Source organism: Primulina tabacum, chromosome 17 (assembly GCF_025594145.1).
Source record: "Primulina tabacum isolate GXHZ01 chromosome 17, ASM2559414v2, whole genome shotgun sequence".
In the NCBI taxonomy this organism is placed as follows: domain Eukaryota; kingdom Viridiplantae; phylum Streptophyta; class Magnoliopsida; order Lamiales; family Gesneriaceae; genus Primulina; species Primulina tabacum.
In genome coordinates this window covers 29,498,866-29,519,772 of record NC_134566.1, presented here as the reverse complement: position 1 = coordinate 29,519,772, position 20,907 = coordinate 29,498,866, and the positions used below count along the sequence as shown (strand labels likewise).

The 20,907-nt window shown below is 36.7% G+C and overlaps 3 protein-coding genes across 3 annotated transcripts; all 3 read left to right on the top strand.

Moving 5' to 3' along the window:
• Window positions 1–4,837: 4,837 nt before the first annotated feature.
• LOC142530848 (subtilisin-like protease SBT1.7) lies at window positions 4,838–7,587 on the top strand. Its single transcript, XM_075636713.1, has 2 exons — window positions 4,838–7,474; window positions 7,526–7,587. The coding sequence occupies exon 1, from the start codon at window positions 4,924–4,926 to the stop codon at window positions 7,342–7,344; it is 2,421 nt and encodes an 806-aa protein (XP_075492828.1). The 5' UTR covers window positions 4,838–4,923; the 3' UTR covers window positions 7,345–7,474; window positions 7,526–7,587.
• Window positions 7,588–13,331: 5,744 nt separating this feature from the next.
• On the top strand, window positions 13,332–17,545 carry LOC142530745 (protein argonaute 2-like). The gene is made up of 3 exons (XM_075636552.1): window positions 13,332–13,671; window positions 13,947–15,162; window positions 15,752–17,545. The coding sequence occupies exons 1-3, from the start codon at window positions 13,398–13,400 to the stop codon at window positions 17,208–17,210; spliced, it is 2,949 nt and encodes a 982-aa protein (XP_075492667.1). The 5' UTR covers window positions 13,332–13,397; the 3' UTR covers window positions 17,211–17,545.
• A 601-nt stretch (window positions 17,546–18,146) lies between these two features.
• LOC142531249 (uncharacterized) lies at window positions 18,147–19,401 on the top strand. Its single transcript, XM_075637345.1, has 2 exons — window positions 18,147–18,919; window positions 19,236–19,401. Exons 1-2 carry the CDS (start codon window positions 18,446–18,448, stop codon window positions 19,308–19,310), a joined length of 549 nt encoding a protein of 182 aa, XP_075493460.1. The 5' UTR covers window positions 18,147–18,445; the 3' UTR covers window positions 19,311–19,401.
• The last annotated feature ends 1,506 nt before the right edge of the window (window positions 19,402–20,907 follow it).

The window sequence follows — 20,907 nt, the reverse complement described above, 5'->3', positions numbered from 1 at the left end:
CACTCCATCTCGCACAACCACCAAAAATTCGATCGGCCCTCACAAACCCACCGATCTCGACCAAGCTTCCAACTCCAGCACCTAAACTCCATTAATTACAACCTGTACAACCCCCTTACATCACGATACAGCAGCCCCTTGCACAAACGCATAAAAACCGTGAGCAACACAATACATGATGCGAAAAAATGGTGCAAACCCGAAAGATTAATCGTGCTCTTGAATAGATCGAAAGATTTCGTGAAGAAATGCACACACAGCATTAATATGACGTGCATGATGCAAAGAAAGAAGTAACAAGCGTGCCTTGGTGGGAAAATCTTGGACAAATGATCGCGTGACACGGCCGAAGGGAGGCGTTCTTTGTTTGAGGGAGAAACGGTGACACCGAAGACTTAGTTGCAACAATTCACGAGGAGGTTTTTGGTTGGAGGGGGGTGTCGGCTGTGGAATTGGTCTAGGTTTAGGTTAAGAGGATAATTAGCCAATATATAAATAGCTAACAATCCACTAATGGGCCGAATTTTGATAATTAAAAGTTTAAAAGGATTTTAAGCCCAACGAGCTTAGACGTAGGCCCATTACGTCCAAACGCACTCCCGAAAATATTAGCCGAACCCTTAAAAAGTATCATGATTTGATAAAATTCGTGTATCGTTAAAAATAAATTCATGCGGGTAAGAATACCCGGTAAAATCCCATTATTTGAAAAATCCACTTAAAACACCATATATTAATTTATAAAAATTAATCATGTATTAAAATAATTTTCCTGAAAATTCTCCGGTCTCCGTTCCTCGTTCGGGCGTGAAATGCATCTAAAAACCTTAATGCATAAACTTTTAAAATTTCATGAATTAAATCCTATTATGCATGAATTATGCATAAAATGCACAAAAATAAATAAACACAAACTAATAAAATAAACATGCATTTTATGTTTTAAAATAATTTAATAAAATACCAAAGAAATTTAATAATTTGCATGCATGTGGTTCACGTGGACCCTCAATTTTCGGGACGTTACACTGTGAGACGGGTCAACCATACCCATATTAACAATAAAAAGTAATACTCTTAGCATAAAAAGTAATACTTTTTCATGGGTGACCCAAATAAAAGATCCGTCTCACAAATACGACCCGTGAGACCGTCTCACACAAGTTTTTGCCATATAAAAATCAATTAAATTCAAAATTGAATTAAATGAATTGATATAATCAATGCAAACATTCTTCCTACCGTGTGATCCTTTTAATCAATAATCGGCACCTTACTACTTAAAATTCACGAGAATCGAACTGGTGTCAACTCTCATACAATTCATGCTATAACACACCAATTAATACATGATTACTTTAATTGAACTATCATTTGCTCACTCATTCGCCAAGTATTTATGGGCAACGTTGCTAAGAAATAATGAGAGCGACCATCAATGGGGTTTGAATTCCGTGGTAGATGTTGAATGATAGATCTTGTTAAAGCTTGTACTTTGCTCAAAAAAAGTTTATTATCGAGTTTGAGTTGATTGTTCGACCCAATAGAAACTTAGACTCGTGCGACATGAAAGAAAATAACATATATAACTATTTGAAAGAACACGGAGTTCTGAAAATGAGTACGAAAAAAATATTTGAAAGAGTTTATAAGATGCCAAGATAAAATTTTTTTTGTAATATTTTTAAAAATAAAAATAAAAATCTGACCTATATCTCATAATTTTCGTCAAACAAACTTGACTCGTGAACATGTTTTCAAATCTTTGAACTAAGTCAACAATTCGTTATATTAGTTATTTGTGGATGGTTAATTTAATTATTAAAAATTATTTTAAAATTTTTCATATAAATTGTGTGATACTCCTTATCCGCTTCTTAAAAATTAAATATTTAAAATGAGTTTATAATAAACTTACAATGGACTTCTATAGCAACTCGAGTTAATCATTTTAGTAATGCGATGAAGAATACGACGCAGGCGCGGGCCTGGGCTCGGGATGTGACATAATGGTATCAGAGCCCGTCACCAGCAAGGAACACCGAGAAATCAGTGCTATGTGGGGCAAAGTGATACGTGCATGGGAGCCACCTCTTGAACCTGCAGGTTAAAGTGCTACATAACAGGAGCCACTTGTTGAACCTGTAGGAGCTACATCTAGATTCTTGGCGTTGGTGGATTGAGGGGTCAGGTCGCGACGAGGACCTTTATAAGCTGATTGTGATATCTCTTGTCTCATATCTTAAAAATTAAAGCTTTAAAATGTGTTTTTAATGGACTTACAATGACTTCTATAACACCTTCAGTTAATCATTTTCGTAAAGCGAGTACGAATACGAGGTAGTTGTTATAAGAGCCTATTATACAGTCACGCAAGTATGGACCTGAACTCGGACGTGACAAATTGCACCGTCATAATTAAATATATGATGATGCATTGAGTAGAACTTAAGCTTGTTCAAACTCATATTTCTTTGATGAGGTAGGATTTAAATCTGTAAATATAGAAAATTGGTTAGAATCACAACATGGGGAACAACTCCAATTTCCGTCAGATGAAAATATTATGATTTGCATGCGGTCATCTGCTGTAACCTTTTTCGATACTAGCTTAATTGATATCACGATTGTTTGTCAAAATTTATATGTCTAACAGGTTTTGAGTTCAAATTTTAGGAAGATAACAATTTCAGTGTTTGGATTGGAGAAATCTTATAAATAATGATTGTGAGAAAATAATGTCGGATCATTACAAAAAATATCCAAAAAATAGCATGAAATAATGGTCAGGATTAAGAAAAGAGGAAGTTGGTGAAAAATCTCCAATCAAAACATTTTTTTGGGTTCATCCTCTACTCACAAAATTGTGGTACTATATCATACAAAATGTTGTATACTTTATGTGGAAATGTGGTACACTTCATGTGAAATTGTGATACTAAAAAAGTATCCAGTGATTGAACACAAAAAAAAATCGACGGCTGAAATTGAAGTCCAATTTCCCGATAAAAAAAAGAGCTAGCCCGTGACCTAGTAAACGTGATGTTTGAAGATAAGATTTATGTTTCCAATTAGCTGCTGCAGAGAATTACAGTGCGGTTCGTGAATTGTGCCCCACTGTTGACAAACGGTGCTGATTTGTGAGGTTTTTATTCATGGAATGTGTGAACGTTATTATATTTATAATTATAATAATAAACAATCTTTTTATTTAAAAAAATAATTCAAATAAAAAATAATACTCGTGAAATCTTTTTTTATCTTTCGCTGAAAGTATAAACTATACCAATTTGTTTGAGTTTAAATCCTAAATTCTATTTTCGATAAAATAAATTTCTCTTTTTTTAAAAAAATAATAATAATTAGGTTCTAGCGACGATTTTTTTTAGAAAAAAATATTAGCAAAAATGCATTCATATAAATAAAGTTTGTCCAAAAGGAACTTAGGGGTGAGGGTGGGAGAGGCTTCAAATTGATTTTACCTTAGCCAAAAATATAAATTAATGAAACATAAAATGAATAAATTTAGAAATAATTTTAAAGAAAACATAATTAAAGACATCCAACAAAATAGAAAAACAATAAATAATTTTTTTAAAAAAGAACTGGGTCCTTTGATTATTCATTTCAAACTTTCGAAGCTCAAGCACCCAATTGCACATCACGTCGGATGTTCAATAAGGTCTTGATGGATTATCTTACATCAAATATATTTTTAAATCAAATTTCAAGCTAAATATATTTCTTTTATTAAGAACTTCGTGATTGGATTTAATGGAATTTTCATTTTTAAAAAATAAGTGTTATCATTTTGAATATTTTCAAAAATACATATTTAAAAATTCATAAAGCATGTATAAACTAAAAATTCAACCAATTTTTTAAATTATTATTCGTTATTTATCATTTTATTTATTTAAATTTATTTACATATTTAATGTACTATATCATAAATAATTAATTTCTACACATATCTAATTCTAAATATTATATATTATTTAGAATCTAAATGTATCACTTTTACGATTAAAAAAATGGTGATACAGACCTTTTTTAAAAGTTCATAAAAAATTTGACCAAAATTTGAGTACTTTGTAATCAAATAAGTTTTTAATATAACTAGTCAAAAAGTGACACACCAAAATATTATTTAATACTTCAAAATTCAAATTTTTACCAATTATTCTTTAATTTTGATAAAATTTTATATTAAGCGCGAACTATAGTTATTTATTATTTAGAAGAACATTCTTTTATAAAGCTAATTCGGTGAAAAATTGTTGGGGAAATAACAAAATCATCTGATTAAAATTTCTCACCAATTTGATTTGGTTTTTATTTCTTGGGAAAAATTACAAATAAATTTAAATCCTACATTTGAAATATCCCAATTCAAAAGATAAACATATATATTAATGTAAGACAAAAAGTTGTGTGGGACGGTCTCGCGTGATCTTATTTGTGAGACGGATATCTTATTTGGGTCATCCATGAAAAATTATTACTTTTTATGATAAAAGTATTACTTTTTATTGTGAATATTGGTAGGATTGATCCGTCTCACAGATAAAAATTCGTAAGATCGTATCACAAAACAATAGACCTATTCAATTGTTATTGAGATATAGTTTTATAATTTGACATAAAATACAAAATTATAAAAATATCACAGCGTAAATATTATTTTCATATTAAAATTCATTTGTTGATATATAAATATAATATGATATGGAAAATAATGTTTTTCCTCGTATATAAAATGTTCAATAAAAAAAACATATTATTAGTATGAAGGAGATATGACCATATGAATTATGATTGTCCTCTCTCTTTCTACCTATCAGTCCCTCTTTTCCGCTTTGCGTTGCAACGCAATCATTCACATACAGGACAAACTACAAGTGTCCCCCCACTCGCCTCTCCATGGATTCACACTTCATCTTCTTCAAACCTCCACCTCCAAATGTGTTTTTAACCAGCACTATTAGTACCAAATCCCCTCTTCCCAACGAATTATTATTACACCAAAAAATGGGGAAAAAATTCCAACTTTACATGTTTTGGATTGTGGGTTTCCTTCTGTTTGCGTGTTCTTGCCATGTGTCCGTGGCTGTCAGGGGGGAGAGGACTTATATTATCCACATGGCGAAATCGAGAATGCCTGCCATTTTTGAGGATCATTCTCGCTGGTACGAATCGTCGCTGAAATCGGTGTCAGGCTCGGCGGAGATTCTGTACACTTACGATAACGCGATTCACGGATTCTCGGCCCGTATGACGCCGGAGGAGGCTGAGGCGCTGGAGAATCGGTCTGGGATTCTATCTGTTATACCCGAACTGAGGTATGAGCTTCACACGACGCGGACGCCGTCGTTTTTAGGATTGGATCAGAATTCTGCTATGTTCCCGGAATCTGAGTCTGCCAGTGATGTTGTTGTCGGGGTTTTGGACACTGGTGCGTGGCCAGAAAGCCGGAGCTACGATGATAATGGGCTCGGCCCGGTTCCGAGTTTCTGGAAGGGGGAATGTGAAGTTGGAACGAATTTCACTAAATCCAACTGTAACAGGAAGTTGGTTGGAGCCAGGTATTTTTCTAAGGGTTACGAGGCAACTCTAGGCCCAATTGATCAGTCCAAGGAATCAAAATCTCCGCGTGATGACGATGGCCATGGCACGCACACCTCCTCCACCGCCGCTGGATCGGTCGTCACCGGCGCTAGCCTGTTTGGGTACGCTGCCGGGACTGCGCGAGGGATGGCGCCGCGTGCTCGGATTGCTGTGTATAAAGTCTGCTGGATAGGCGGCTGTTTTAGTTCTGATATTTTAGCGGCAATTGAGAAGGCCATAGACGATAATGTTAATGTTCTATCCATGTCTCTCGGCGGCGGGGTGTCCGATTACTTTAGGGATAGCGTTGCATCGGGAGCCTTTGCCGCAATGGAGAAGGGTATCTTGATTTCTAGCTCCGCCGGTAACGCCGGCCCAAGTTCCTACAGTTTGTCTAATGTAGCACCGTGGATAACCACTGTCGGTGCCGGGACTCTTGACCGTGACTTCCCGGCGTATGTCAGTCTGGGAAATGGTAAAAACTACTCCGGCGTTTCGCTTTACAAAGGCGAACCATTACCTGGAAAAATGCTTCCTTTAATTTACGCCGGAAACGCGACCAATGCTACCAATGGCAATCTCTGCATGACGGGTACTCTGATTCCTGAAAAAGTCGATGGAAAGATTGTGCTCTGTGACCGTGGGGTTAACCCAAGAGTTCAAAAGGGCTCCGTCATCAGAGCTGCTGGCGGGGCAGGGATGGTTTTAACCAACACCGCAGCAAACGGGGAGGAGCTTGTGGCAGACGCCCATCTTCTTCCAGCCACCGCGGTGGGGCAAACAACCGGCGAAGCAATCAAATCATATATATTCTCCGATTCCAACCCTACCGCCACAATTTTCTTCGAAGGCACCAAAGTCGGAATCCAACCCTCGCCCGTGGTGGCCGCTTTCAGCTCTAGGGGACCAAACCCCATCACTTCACACATTCTGAAACCCGACTTGATAGCACCAGGTGTCAACATCCTAGCAGGCTGGTCCGGGGAAGTGGGACCGACAGGCCTCGCAGAGGACACCAGGCGCGTGGAATTCAACATAATCTCCGGCACGTCGATGTCCTGTCCCCATGTCAGCGGCCTAGCGGCTCTGCTCAAAGGCGCGCACCCAGACTGGAGCCCCGCCGCCATTCGATCCGCGTTGATGACCACGGCCAAAGTCGTCGACAAAAACGGCAAATTAATCGAAGACGTCTCAACAGGGAAACCATCCACACCGTTCGACCACGGCGCCGGCCACGTGGATCCCGTCTCCGCCCTCAATCCTGGCCTCATCTACGACTTAGACGTGGACGATTACTTATACTTCCTCTGTGCATTGAATTACACCTCCAATGAAATCAGCGGCCTGGCCAAGAAGAACTTCACCTGCGACTCCAGCAAGACCTACAGCATAAACGACTTCAATTATCCTTCATTCGCGGTGCCCCTTCCCGCGGCCACAGATGGTACCCACGGCAGCGGAGATGGTACCTCTTCGAATACAGTGAAGCACACAAGAACATTGACAAACGTGGGATCACCTGGTACGTACAAGGTTTCGATTTCTACCAGCGAAGCCTTCAAGGTATCAGTGGATCCGGAGGAGTTGACTTTTAGTCAGACGAACGAGAAAAAATCTTATACAGCGACGTTTACCGCGGTTTCCCTCAAGTCGGTGGGTGCTAATGAATTTGGGAGGATGGAATGGTCGGACGGGAAACACGTCGTGGGGAGCCCAATTGCTGTGAGTTGGACGTAGAGTAGTACTCAACCGAAGGGGAGACTTCAATTCACTTTATATTTTAGTTGCTCTAGTTTCAGTAACTATTATTATTATGTTTAAATCGTGTTCCCTTTATTACATTATCGGAGGAATCAATCAGAGTCCGGTAAAGATGAAATCTTAAGGTAGAATATTTGTGATTGAGATCACCTTTTAGTGTATTGATTTACAACATTTGGGTTAGTAAATGTCATAGCGATGGCGAGAACGTTTCTTTTACTATCATTAGATCATATGTTTGCTGATATATTTCGTTTCAAATCCTGGTTAATCAGTTTGAGTCATCATAGGTGGTGAAGGAATAATAAGGATGTTAGAGCATGAGTTGATCGGAGAGAACAATTATGGGTTATAAAGCAAAAATCATTGCGTGGTCTGTGTCATTGCCTAATGAGATGAAATCATTTAAAAGAAATCAAAAGTTGGGTTATTGGATCATTTGGTAGGTGTAAAAGTCTAATTTCGCTCAACCAAATATGTAGATGCATATGAATAATGGCTACACGTAACTGAGCAAGGGCTGAGGCCTGTGAAATAATTTGAGTTTTAAAAGTTATTACTGCAACAAGTTTTTTCAATGGACATTAAATTACCATTTAATAATCATAAATTTTTGATCTCAAATGCATATTATTTCAATATTACCTTAATGTGAAAGAATTAATGGACTGTAGTTTTCTTCTAAAATCTTATATACATTGTATATCTTGAATTGTCTTCTTAAAAATTCAAATAAGAGAGTCCAAGAAAATTAAAAGAGATAGATTCAAAAAAGTTTCAACTGGAAATTAAATTACTCTCAATAAACATGTATATTACCCTCAATAATCAGAAATATTGACACCCAATGCATGCAATTCGAAAATTCCATAATTTCAATGCAATATTGCATATTATATTAAAAACCAATTTTATTATATTTATCTTACTAAATTTATCTATTTCAAAATTGAATTCTGAAATGACTCATCTTTTCAACATCATATCTTAGTTGAATCCTTCCAAGATGTAATGTTCGTTTAAATTTATATTTGTTCATTGTTATGAACTACCTAATATGGAAACAACGAGACATTAGCTTTGAAATCTGACGTTCATGATCGAGAAGTAAAAAATATTATTCTTCTATTTGTACAAAATTTTAATTATTACGTATTTATCAATGTAATAATTTTCTTCTGTATTACAAAATTCACAGATACATGATAGTATAAAATGTTCTGTAATAGAAATGATTAAACCAATTCTAAAGAAAGTACGCATCTTATTAAGAGACACATTATAAAATTTATTGGCATTGTTTTGGATACACATAGTAAATGTTAATAAAATAACTTTTCTGGATTTATACATAATTTATTTATAATCGCATATTTCATTTTTCTTTAGGAATAATAGCATGTTGTGTATATTATGAAGAGATTTTGTAGATAAAATCACAACTCATTTGGATAAAGATATTGATGAAACAATTATTGTTATCATTCAAATGTGTCAAAGACGTGTCATGTTACAAAATTGTTTGTGAATGTGGATTTAGATGAAATTATTGAAATTTGGAATCAGGAGGTTTCTTGAATTTTCCAAAAAAATCGAGAGAGAGAGGCCTGGTGGTGGAGCAAATAAGGATATTAACAAAACCACCGAAAGTGCAGTGAAATTTGCGTGAATCATGCTGACTTCTCCAAATCAATTTCATTTGGATAAAAAAGTAATTATAAGTTTTTAAAATCCAAATCCCACCAAATCTTATCAAATTTGATGGGATTTGGATATACTTATTGAAATCCAATGAAATCCCATGAAATTCTAAACAAATCCGAATTTTTTTTTTGAATCACCTTACCAAACAGTAAAAATTGGATTTTGAAATCCAAATCTCATGAAATCCTCTTAAATCTTGGTTGCCAAACACACTGTTAATATAATAGTTTCTAAATCACGTTAGTCAGATAAACATCATTGGATAGTCTTGTGCAACGGTCTTGATGTTGCTGAAATCCGGGATGGTAGCTGGAAGGTCGGATCTTCACTTAGGGAGCTTGGATCGGACCTTCGAAATCTGGAAATACAAACAAGAACGTTAGAAGGGGTCCGGAAGGTTGTTTCAGCATAGCCCCTTAGACGCTCAAGTCAGAGAATAGAAAACAGAGACAATACTGTGTGTAGAGTGAGTGAGTATATGAATGAATAAACAATGAATATAATATGATATTTTTAGGAGAATAATAAAATCATAATTTGGTAGGTCTAGATTCTCAGAATCTCGGACGGAATTAGATTAAACCTTTATGGGCTTTACTTTTTGGGCTGGATTTCTGTGTGCTACCCGTTAGCGTCTAGGTAGGAGCTCTCACGGGCCGGAGCCCGTCTACAATCTGGATCCTGTGGGAGGTCAGCTCGGGAGTTCGGCCAAAAACCTTTCCAATCTGCGAGATGCCATCATATAGGAGGTCAGCTCGGGACATGCTGTGAGGTCGGCATGGGAGGTCGGCCACCAGTTTCTGTGTTACGATTACGGGCGTCTGGGAGGTCAGCCGAGATTACCTCCCCCGTGCTCTCCTACCAACTTCGTGCATTTGAGAGGACCTCCTGTCGGGGCTCTATCATGAAGATAACCTCACATTACATTCTGAATACTGGACCCCTACCTTTCTGAGAGTGGGCTGGACCCATCTCTGCTCCAGGGGTATCAAGTCTCATCCGAAAAAAGTGTTGATATAGATAATCGAAACTATAGTTACTGATCAAACATTAACTTACTCCACTAATTTGAACGTCTCTCTGAACAATTCTTCATCAATAGGTGAGAAATATATGCAAGGACAGATTGGTGAGTAGAATATGCAGTGACGAAATGAATCATGTATGGATGATTATTTTCATTGTTGATTTTTTTTTTTTTTTCCATTTCATTATCATGTGAGAGCATGACATATGAGAAATGTGTAGAATTTTGGCACACGCGAGATTTAAATCATATTATCAATCATTATGTTTTCAGAAAAAAATAATTTATGACAGGGATAAACTTCCCTTAACCACTTAATAACACTATCAACTTGAGTTGAAAGATTAGAATTGATTTAACAACGAAAACTTGATATATATTTTCTTAGAACTTGATATAGTTCCAATTAATCGGGAAATTCGTGGCTGACCTTAGGACGTCGAGCATCTTGTCGAGTATCAACTCAATTTCGAGATTAAGCCCAAAAACAACAGTGCAAGAATCGATAGAAGGATTTTCCATCAATTGGGCCAGAAAATACTCATCGTAAATCGTAGTACAGGCCCACCCTATCTACCAGAAAAAAGGGCAAAAAAAGAGCAAATAAAAAATTAAAAGATATAAATATGGATATGTTAAAAATTTATAGTAATAGTAATATATGAATACATAAAGCAATATGGATAGATACAAATTCAATAGTGGCTTTCCAAGCATTTAGCCTCCGGTCACTCAGAAATAGACACCTCATGCAAGAACTGGCAGCTCCATGACTCGTGTCGCCTTACAAAAAAATACGTAATTTGTATAATTTTCTTTTTCTCTTTTTTTTTAAGAAAATAAACACTTATAAATAACACAACCTATTGGTCAAATCTTACCCAGAAAAAAAAAAGCAAAAGATTTGAAGAATAATGGAGAAGCAGCAAGATGGTGAGAAGAAGCAAGCAAATGTAGAAGGGTTGCCCGTTGAAACAAGTCCTTACACACAGTACAAGGACTTGGAAGATTACAAGCAGCAAGGGTATGGCACACAAGGTCACCTCCAGCCTCAGCCTGGCCGTGGCGCCGCCGCCTCCACAGACGCCCCCACCGTCACAGGCGGTGGTGCCACCAATCCTCAAGCCCAACTCTCCACCAAGGATACCAGCAAGAATTGAGCTTCGATTAGTTGATGTGTACCCCTTTTTTGTTTACTGTTTTTTTTTTTGCAATATGCAATCTCGTGTTTTTATTTGATCGGTGCCTTGTGTTCGTGTTTTTTTTACAACATTTGTGTGTTTTTGGAAACAAATATATAAACTTACGTAGTTTACCTTTCTTATTTTATGTTTTTGACCATACAAATTTCGTATTAAAAACAAGCAGAAAATAATAATACATTTTCAAATAGAGAAATAATATTTAATTGTTAATTTTTCGAAATATCGTTTTATGCCGATTATGATCTTCAAATTATTTATATAGTTGCAGTATACGAAAATATAAGAATTATTCGTGCTATGATTATAACTAGTATATGATTTAAATAAAAGATTTAGACATGATAGATAATTTTTTTTCATTTTAATTTTTCATTGTCGAATATACTTTTTTTTGATATATTATAACAAAAGTCAATGGTATTAGTCCAACCACATTCGTTGAACTATAGTAATCTATTTTACAGCTTTTTATTATATTTATTATTTATTATAAAATGTATTGAGAATTTTTGTAATATACTTTTGTATACTTGAGTAGGAAAAGCAAATTATACAATTCGTTTGGCGGTGGGGTGGGGATTTTTTTATCTTGCTTATTGGTGAATGATTAATTAAATTTAGTGGTAACATCCGGTATAAGGCGTAACCACTAGAGGTGAGAAAAAAATACCGAATTTTTGGTATATCGAGATTACTGTATCGAAAAGATGTCGAGTTTACCGAAGATTTCGGTCTGGTACGGTAACAAATATCGAATTTTTCGGCACGTTAACGATATGTAATTTGAAAATTTTTGAATATATCGAAATGTCGAAAAAATATACAAAAATTTTAGAACATATAATATTTTAAAACAATAAATTTATAAAAATTTTAAATGTAAGGTTTTTTCGGTATAAAACAGTATATATTGATATCATACCGAAATCTCGGTATATCGTATAATTTTTGTATAATCGATATACTAGTTACATGTATCGTAATTTTCGGTACAATATATGGTATATGATTTTCGATACGGTATACCGGTCTACATTAAGAGACTGAAGTATTTGACAAAATGTAAACACCCAATCTTGAATAGATAAAACATAATGAAAAGTTGGAACTGAATACAAACCCGCGTATCAATCAAAATAATCAAGAGCCAAGTCAAGTTCAAAATGGTAACACGAAGGTATTATTATACTGACGAATTAAACAAGTACCTTAGCTTTGTTACGAAAACTAGGGTAAAAGAAGTACATGAGAAAAAGAAATGACATATTTGTTGATCGATGTGTGTTTCGAGGACTTCATATAGGAAGTGGACAATTTTTTATTTGATCAATCCACATTCGATGTATTTAAGTCGTGTTTGTACACAAATCAGGTCTTTTACAGAGAAAATAAGACCATGGATTTGCAACATTCTTTGCGCACATAAGAGAGTCTCTTGACCAGTAAATATTACAACTTCATAAAATGTAACTCAATATAAATATACTCATATCAATTTTATTTTTCTACGCAGGACAAACTCATCATTTCATACTTGTACACCATCCACTTAATATTTTATATTTTCCAAAGTATGACAATTGTTAATCCTTTAACATGCAAAAATATTACTTCGAAGCGTTATAGTAGTAGGAAATTTATTGTCAAATAATAAGAAAAAAAAGTAAATTAGAGATGAAAATATAAAATTTGAACGGGGTTTCTGAAAGTGATCTCCGTCGAAATGACTTTAGTGTGATAAAAAAGAACGTGGCATTACATTTAGAATATGATTTTAGTCCGAAAAACCAATACGTGGTCTTTTAGTTAAAATTTAAAAACTAGACTTTTTTAAATGGAGCCCAGTAGTTGGTATTGGGCCTCCAAATATATATATTGGGCTCAAATTACAAGTCCTGAGTGAGAATGTTCTGGAAGCCCCTAGTGTAATTGTGTAAACTTGCTCCCGAAGTAAAGCTAATGATGTAATTTCCACGTCGCTTCTTTCCAAGAAACCTACCACACGACTCTTATAAAACCTCGATTATCGTTTCACACCTTACTATTCCAGCTTACATTCAATTTGATACGAATACATATATACATTTACAGCAATGGACGGCGGCAGATCAGGCAACTATGGCCGTGGTGGAGGACGGGGGGGCTCTTACCGGCCTCAAGGTTCCGGCGGAAGAGGATATCAGTATCAGCCACGGCCTCAGGCTCAGCGGCAGTGGGTCGAACAGCCTCCTCAACAAGGAATGGGCCGAGGTGCTGGAGGAGGGCGAACGAGTGCTGGAAGACCGTGGGGTCAACCTCCTACGCTTTCGTCATTTCCGGTCCAGTCTCCGGCTCGCCCTCCACCTCCCCCTCCCCGCTCATCTTCTGGTATTGATGTCTTTTCCTCTCTTCCGTGGTCATTTCATATGTGGTTTGATTTTTTTCTATTGTCGGTTATATATGGTTCGGTAATTTATTTTGGATTCCAATATTTATATTTTAGCGTTCTTGTCAAAAAATTATATTATAATGATGGATTGCTGGTTTGAGAATGCTTTATTGATGGGAGACATTGATCAGTGGATCGATGTGTATGACATGGTTCTTGTTAATGATTATGGGATTTTCTTGAAATCTTATGGGCTTTTTGTCGTTTTCTGCAGATGAGCTTGACATCCAATCGCTCAAGATTTCGCCACAGCAGCCACTATCGCCTCGGTCCCTTCCATCTGAAGAGGAAGAGAACCGTATTCAGCCTATTAGGAGACCTGATAAGGGTGGACAGAAATATGTCAGGTCCATCAAGCTTGTTGTTAACCATTTCCCTGTGAATTTTGATCCACTGAGGACTATTTTTCACTACGATGTGGACGTCAAGCCTGTAACTTCCGATGACAACCGGCCTGTGAGAAAAATAGTGAGGAAATCCGATTTGCGTTTGATCAGGGATAAGTTGTGTTCTGATTACCCAGACACTTTTCCGATCCTTCAGACTGCTTATGATGGTGAAAAGAACTTGTTTAGTGCCGTAGTTCTGCCAACTGGACAGTATAAGGTGGAACTTTCTGATGGGGAAAATGTCAAGGGGCGTTCCTATTTGTTTACTATCAGATTGGTGAATGAGTTGAAGCTACGCAAGCTGAAAGAATACTTACGTGGGGAACTCTCCCATATTCCTCGTGATATTTTGCAGGGGATGGACTTGGTAATGAAAGAAAATCCTACTAGGAAGCGAATCTGTGTTGGAAAAAGCTTTTACTCGGATTACAAGAAGCAGGATGAACTTCGTAACGGAGTTGCAGCTTATAGAGGCTTTAACCAGAGCTTGAAGTCTACGTCGCAAGGTCTTTCTTTGTGTTTGGACTACTCTGTGTTAGCATTTCGTAAGCCCATGTCAGTCAAAGATTTCCTTATGGAAAATGTTCAACAAATTAACTCCATGGATGACATCAAACGGTATAGACAACTAGCAATCAAGGCTCTCAAAGGGTTGAAAGTAAGAGTCACGCACCGCCCCTGTAAGCAGAAGTATCCCATTGTAGGGCTGGCTGAAAAGGATACTTGCCATAGTTGGTTTGATCTTGTCGATCGCGAAGGCAAAAATCCTCCAAGAAGAACGAGCCTTGTTGCCTATTTTCAGGAAAAGTGGGGAAGAAAAATTGAAAACCTAAATGTTCCTTGTTTACAACTTGGGAGAGGCAACAAATCAGCAGACGAAGTTCCTATTGAATTCTGTGTCTTGGTTGAGGGTCAGGTGTACCCCAAGGAGGATTTGGACTACTCGAGTGCCAAAAAATTGAAAGACTTATCAGTTGCTAAGCCTGATGTCAGAAGAAGGGCGATCGATGAAATGTTGCAAGCTAGTGATGGACCTTGCGGGTATGTGATAGTTTTCCTGTCCCTTGTGTTAAGAATCTTCGTTGTTTGCATGAAAAATTTCTGACACTGGTTAGTTTTCTACGGTCCAAACATTTGGAATATTTGGTCTTCATTTAATAATTTGAAAAATCATGATATCGTGTACTTAATTTGTTTGTGCACATGCAAGTGTTTATAGGTATCACGTCAGGGCATCAAATTGGTATTGCTCGATCTTGTCTGTGTATATTATGAGTTCATGAATATAGATCTTTAGATTACAGCTTTGTTTATATCACGCGAACAATTTTAGGCAAAAAAATGAATGAATAACATGCAGTATATGTGTGTGTATGATGACAATACCATTATTTATGAACATTTGCCTTTCAAATTACGCAATTATTCCCTAAAAATATTATTCATGTACTGATCATTAAATTGTTAGAAATGACAAAAATGTTGGAATTTCTGGTCTTTGAATTGCCTTTGATCGATACTGCATTTGTATTTTGCCCAAATGGTTATTCCTCGGAAAAAACAATGCCAAGAATCTGGATTTTTCGACTGAGTTATTTCTGAAGTTACCTTTTCCTACTGTTTATTGCAGGGTAGTCATTGGTAATTTTGGAATTCAAGTGGATCGAAATATGACCAAGGTTGCGGGTCGTGTTATTGGTGCTCCTGAGTTGAGAATAGGAGGTTCTCAACCTGTGAAGGTGGATGGGGAGAAGTGTCAGTGGAATCTTACAGGTGATAGACGTCTTATAGATGGAAAATCAGTTGTGCGCTGGGCTTTGATAGACTTTACTGATAGTGAACGACATAGTAAGCTGGACAAGGAAATGTTCATTGGCAGTCTGAAGTCTCGCTGTGGAAAACTAGGTATCCGTATGGACGATCCTCTTGTATGCCTTCTCGCATCTATGCGCAGATTTTCTTCTGCTGAGAGTCTTGAGAATCTCCTGAAAGATGTAGTTGATAGAGCTAGAAGTAAGAGCAAAGAAAATTTACAACTAATTGTTTGTGTGATGGCTTGGAAGGATCCTGGATACAAGTCTCTCAAGTGGGTCTCTGAAACTAAAATTGGTGTCCTGACCCAATGTTGCTTGTCCTCCAATGTCATGAAGGGACAGGACCAGTATCTAGCTAATCTTTGTCTCAAGATCAATGCTAAACTGGGGGGCAGCAACTTTGAGCTGATGGCAAAGCTTCCTCATTTTGTTGGTGAAGACCATGTGATGTTTATAGGAGCAGATGTAAATCACCCTGCGCCAAATAACTCTGCTTGTCCCTCAATAGCTGCAGTTGTAGGCACTGTTAACTGGCCTGCTGCAAATCGTTATGCTGCTAGGGTCAGTCCACAAGCCCATCGCCAAGAAAAGATTTCAAATTTTGGTGGCACGTGTTTGGATTTGATCAAAACTTACACTGGGCTCAACAGGGTTAGACCGAGCAAGATCGTGATCTTTCGAGATGGTGTTAGCGAGGGACAATTTGGAATGGTGTTAGCTGAGGAGTTGCGTGACATAAAGAAAACGATTTATGAAGACAATTACCAACCAAAAATCACTTTGATTGTTGCTCAAAAGCGCCACCAGACTCGTCTTTTTGGTGAGAGCAGAAATGACGTAGGGGCAACCGGCAATGTGCCTCCAGGAACTGTGGTGGACACGGTAATTGTTCATCCTGTCTACTTTGACTTCTATCTCTGCAGCCACTATGGAGGTTTGGGTACAAGCAAGCCAACTCACTACCACGTGCTTTGGGATGAGAATTTCTTTTCGTCTGATGAGTTGCAGAAACTCATATATGATATGTGCTTTACCTTTGCTCGATGCACAAAGCCGGTATCACTTGTGCCGCCAGTCTACTATGCCGATCTCGCCGCATATCGGGGTCGTTTGTTTCAAGAGGCAGCAATGGAGTCTCAATATCGGTCCCCAGCATCGTCAGCGTCGTCCTCCTCCTCTCACGCAATTAGCACTACGTCATTGTCTACTGCCTGGTGTGACAAGAGAGACTACAACCTGCACCCTGAACTGGAGAACGTCATGTTCTTTGTTTGAGCAGCACCACCCTTTTTACTTCATTTGGTGAAGGGGTTTGTGCGTGAATCTAACGGGGTCTTGCTTATCATTTCTTGAAGCAGTCGCATTGAGATCTGAGACAATCAAGCATCCCCTTGTTTTTCCGCCTTGTGTGTGTGTTATGTTGTCTTTGTGTTTGGTTTTTTCCGCCTTGTGTGTGTTATCGTGTCTTCGTGTGTATTGTTCTTTCCGCCTTGTGTGTGTGTTATCGTGTCTTCGTCTGTATGGTTGTTTCCGCTTGTGTGTTGTGGTGTCTTCGTGTGTATGGATTTTTACCCCTTGGGCGAATGTTTAATATAATATATTGTAATATTTACATAGAATTTACTTTTACAGTAAAAAAAAATCTAAATCCTCGTAGGTACGATAATCGCCGGGGAAAAAAGAAACATTTCTTTTTTTTTTTAATTTTGTGGTAAACTGAGAATTAAAATCGGACTTTTAAAATTAAAAAATCATGATCACTTTCTATTCATCATAAACCAAATTGATTGCGTTGAATGGTTGGTACATTAGATAAATATTTTCTTTTAGCGTCAAATTTATTAGTTTTTATGTTTTATAAGGGATAAAATATATTTTAGTTAAATCTATATTAAAAAATGATAAAAGAAGATTTTATGTTTTATGAAGGATAAAATATAAAATGTACAATATATTTTATTAAAGTTGTCACATAAGATGTCACATAAGCGATTTTTTTTTTTCATTTAACCATTTAAAATTGAATTAATGCGAGTAAATATTAATGATAAAAGAAAAGCTGGAAAAAAAAATTCATTTTTATAGTAATAACCAATTAGAAGAAATATCAAATAAAAAAATAAGAATATAACAAAGAAAGATAAAATAAGAACAGACAAATCTTCAATTCAGGCGTGAAAAGAGGGAAAAGAACAACTAATAAGAAAAAAGAAGAGAATTGAAAATTCGAAAAAGGTAAATATATACACACACATAATATGTGTATCAGTGTGTATCTAGAGCTGTTGCGTGAGGTGGTCAATTCCACGCTTAATGGGCCCGGTCCAGTCTTTTTAGTTGGCCTATTACATCACAGAAATTGTCCAGCCCACGAAAAAAGGCCTATTAATATAACATTCTGCCCCTTCAATTCTATTAAATTCACATTAATTATTTCTTAATTACACCATTGTTAGCATTTTCAGTTTCCCCGTAAACATTTCACAGTTCTTTCTACGAAAGTAGCGGCCATGGATCGGAGAACGGGATTTCTTCTTTCATTGATCTGCATTGCAGCTTCCGTAGTCGGCGGACAGTCCCCTGCGGCTGGGCCAGCTCCAGCCACAGCCGCCGTCCCCACAACAACGGCAACTGCGCCTGTAGCAGTTCCAGTTTCGACTCCTCCGACTTCAGCTCCGGTAAGTTCTCCACCGACATTTTCCACTCCGCCGCCGGGTTCTTCGCCTGTGAGCTCACCGCAGACACCAGCTCCGGTTCAGTCCCCACCAACTCCGGCGCCCGAGGCAGCAACTCCACCTGCTCCTATTTCAGCGCCTCCGATTGAGCCTCCGGCCCCCGCACCGTCTCCTAGCAAGAAGAGCATCTCGCCTGCTCCTGCTCCTGCTCCTGCTCCTGAACTACTCAGTCCTCCTGCACCGCCGACCGAAGCTCCTGGCCCCATCACCGAACCTATATCTCCCGGTCCTGCGGCAGTTAAAGATCTGGTGCGCATTATTACTCCTTCAATTACTTTAACCTAAGCATCATCCTGGTCTGGTACTACGAGTCATTATCTGCTCATAAAACAACTTCTTCTCGTTCAAATTGAGCGTAACTGGATAAATAAGTGCTTTATACTTAACGTGCGCTTTGTCGGTGCACGCTAGCGCCGCGCTTGCGAAAGATCACGCTGCTGCACTCTACATCCCATCTATTGCTTTATTCTCTAATTATTTGTTTGTTCTTTTTCTTTTTTTGCAAATCTAAGAATTTGAAATATCATATTTTATTTATTTATTTATTTATTTTTTCTTTTGGCAGAGCGGAGCAGAGAAATTGAGGAGCGTGCTGGAAAGTTTGTCCCTGTTCGTTGGCTGCTTCTTAATCATTATCTAGGAATTTATAAAGCACTTATTTATCCAGTTACGCTCAATTTGTCCCTGGTTTCTACCAATCTTAGGATATATCCATCGAAATAGCATGATAGCGAATATTAATTTATTCACCATGGATTATACTTGTACATTTATATTATCTTGTGGTCAACTTGAACAAACATTGGACATACGCAACTTTTAAATATCTAAGAACCGAAACTAGGACAAAGATTTTATTGATTTCACTATCAATCATATAATCTTTGTGAACAATTTTATAACCAAGAGTCCAAGTATTTTTCATTGCAAAGATTTGTAAAATATGGTTGGAGTTGTCTTAAGTTGTTTCCTCTAAATTTCTAATGACTAAGTCTCTTATGAGACGATCTCACGAATCTTTATCTGTGACATAAGTTAACCCTTACCGATATTCCCAATAAAAATTAAAAAACTTAACATAAAAAGTATTATTTTTTCATGGATGACCCAAATAAGAAATTCGTCTCACAAAATACGACCGTGAGATCGTATCACGCAAGTTTTTGTCATTTCTAATTCATACTGATATTGATTATCTTTCTCTACATATACGTGTTAAAACTGCTTTTCTTTATGCTGTTTTTAAACTTTGTAAATAATAGATACTAATGTTATTTAAAATGAATCCCATTAAATTCCACAAATACCAGCCTTTTAAAAAAAAAAATCATATTTCCAAACATTAAAATAAAATTTTCAATTCCAAATCTCGTCTAATTCCATCAAATGAACCAAATATGGAGTATGTCTTTTGTGAGATGGTCTCACGAATCATCATCTGTGAGACGGGTCAATCCTATCGATATTCACAATAAAAAGTAATAATCTTAGCATAAAAAAATAATACTTTATCATGGATGACTAAAATAAGAGATCCGTCGCACAAAATACGACACATGTGACCGTCTCAAATAAATTTTACTTTTAAACTGTAAGCCGTTGAGTGTAGTTCAGCTAGCCGGAATCAAATGTGTGTTCAAAAATATAAAATACCAATTGGAAATAAAAAGTCCAACATCGTTTGGGCCCCTCAATGAAATGGCAGTACCAAGACAGTCAGGCCCAATAAGACAGTAAAAATAGAATATCACTAGAATTATTCGGTTAAATTAAATAAAACAGAAACCTATCTAATATATTGTTTAAAATGGTGATGGAAAAAATATAATTTAAATGCCACATAATGAGTATTCCAATGTAAGTATATATATTAAAACATATTAATTTTTAACTGTAAAATATTTTCATAAAATAGTTGTCCAAACGCATATCTGTTCTTAAACATTAACATTTTTTTAAAAAAAAAACTTTTATAAAATTATTTTATAAGTACGAGTTATTTTTTTCAATTTTGAATTTTCAATTAATTCTTATTTATGTTGATAATAGAATGGAGAAACTTGCACACCGCTTGTGAACTTCCACGAAAGTGCAATTAATTGAAACCAATAATAGTAATGGCAGCTGGCAAACAAGTCGGTCAAATTTATAATCAATTTCCTTCATTAAAAGTTGTGCTGAACTTTACTTCAAAACAAAGACTGTGTCCTCTTGAGTCAACAAGATGAAGACACCAG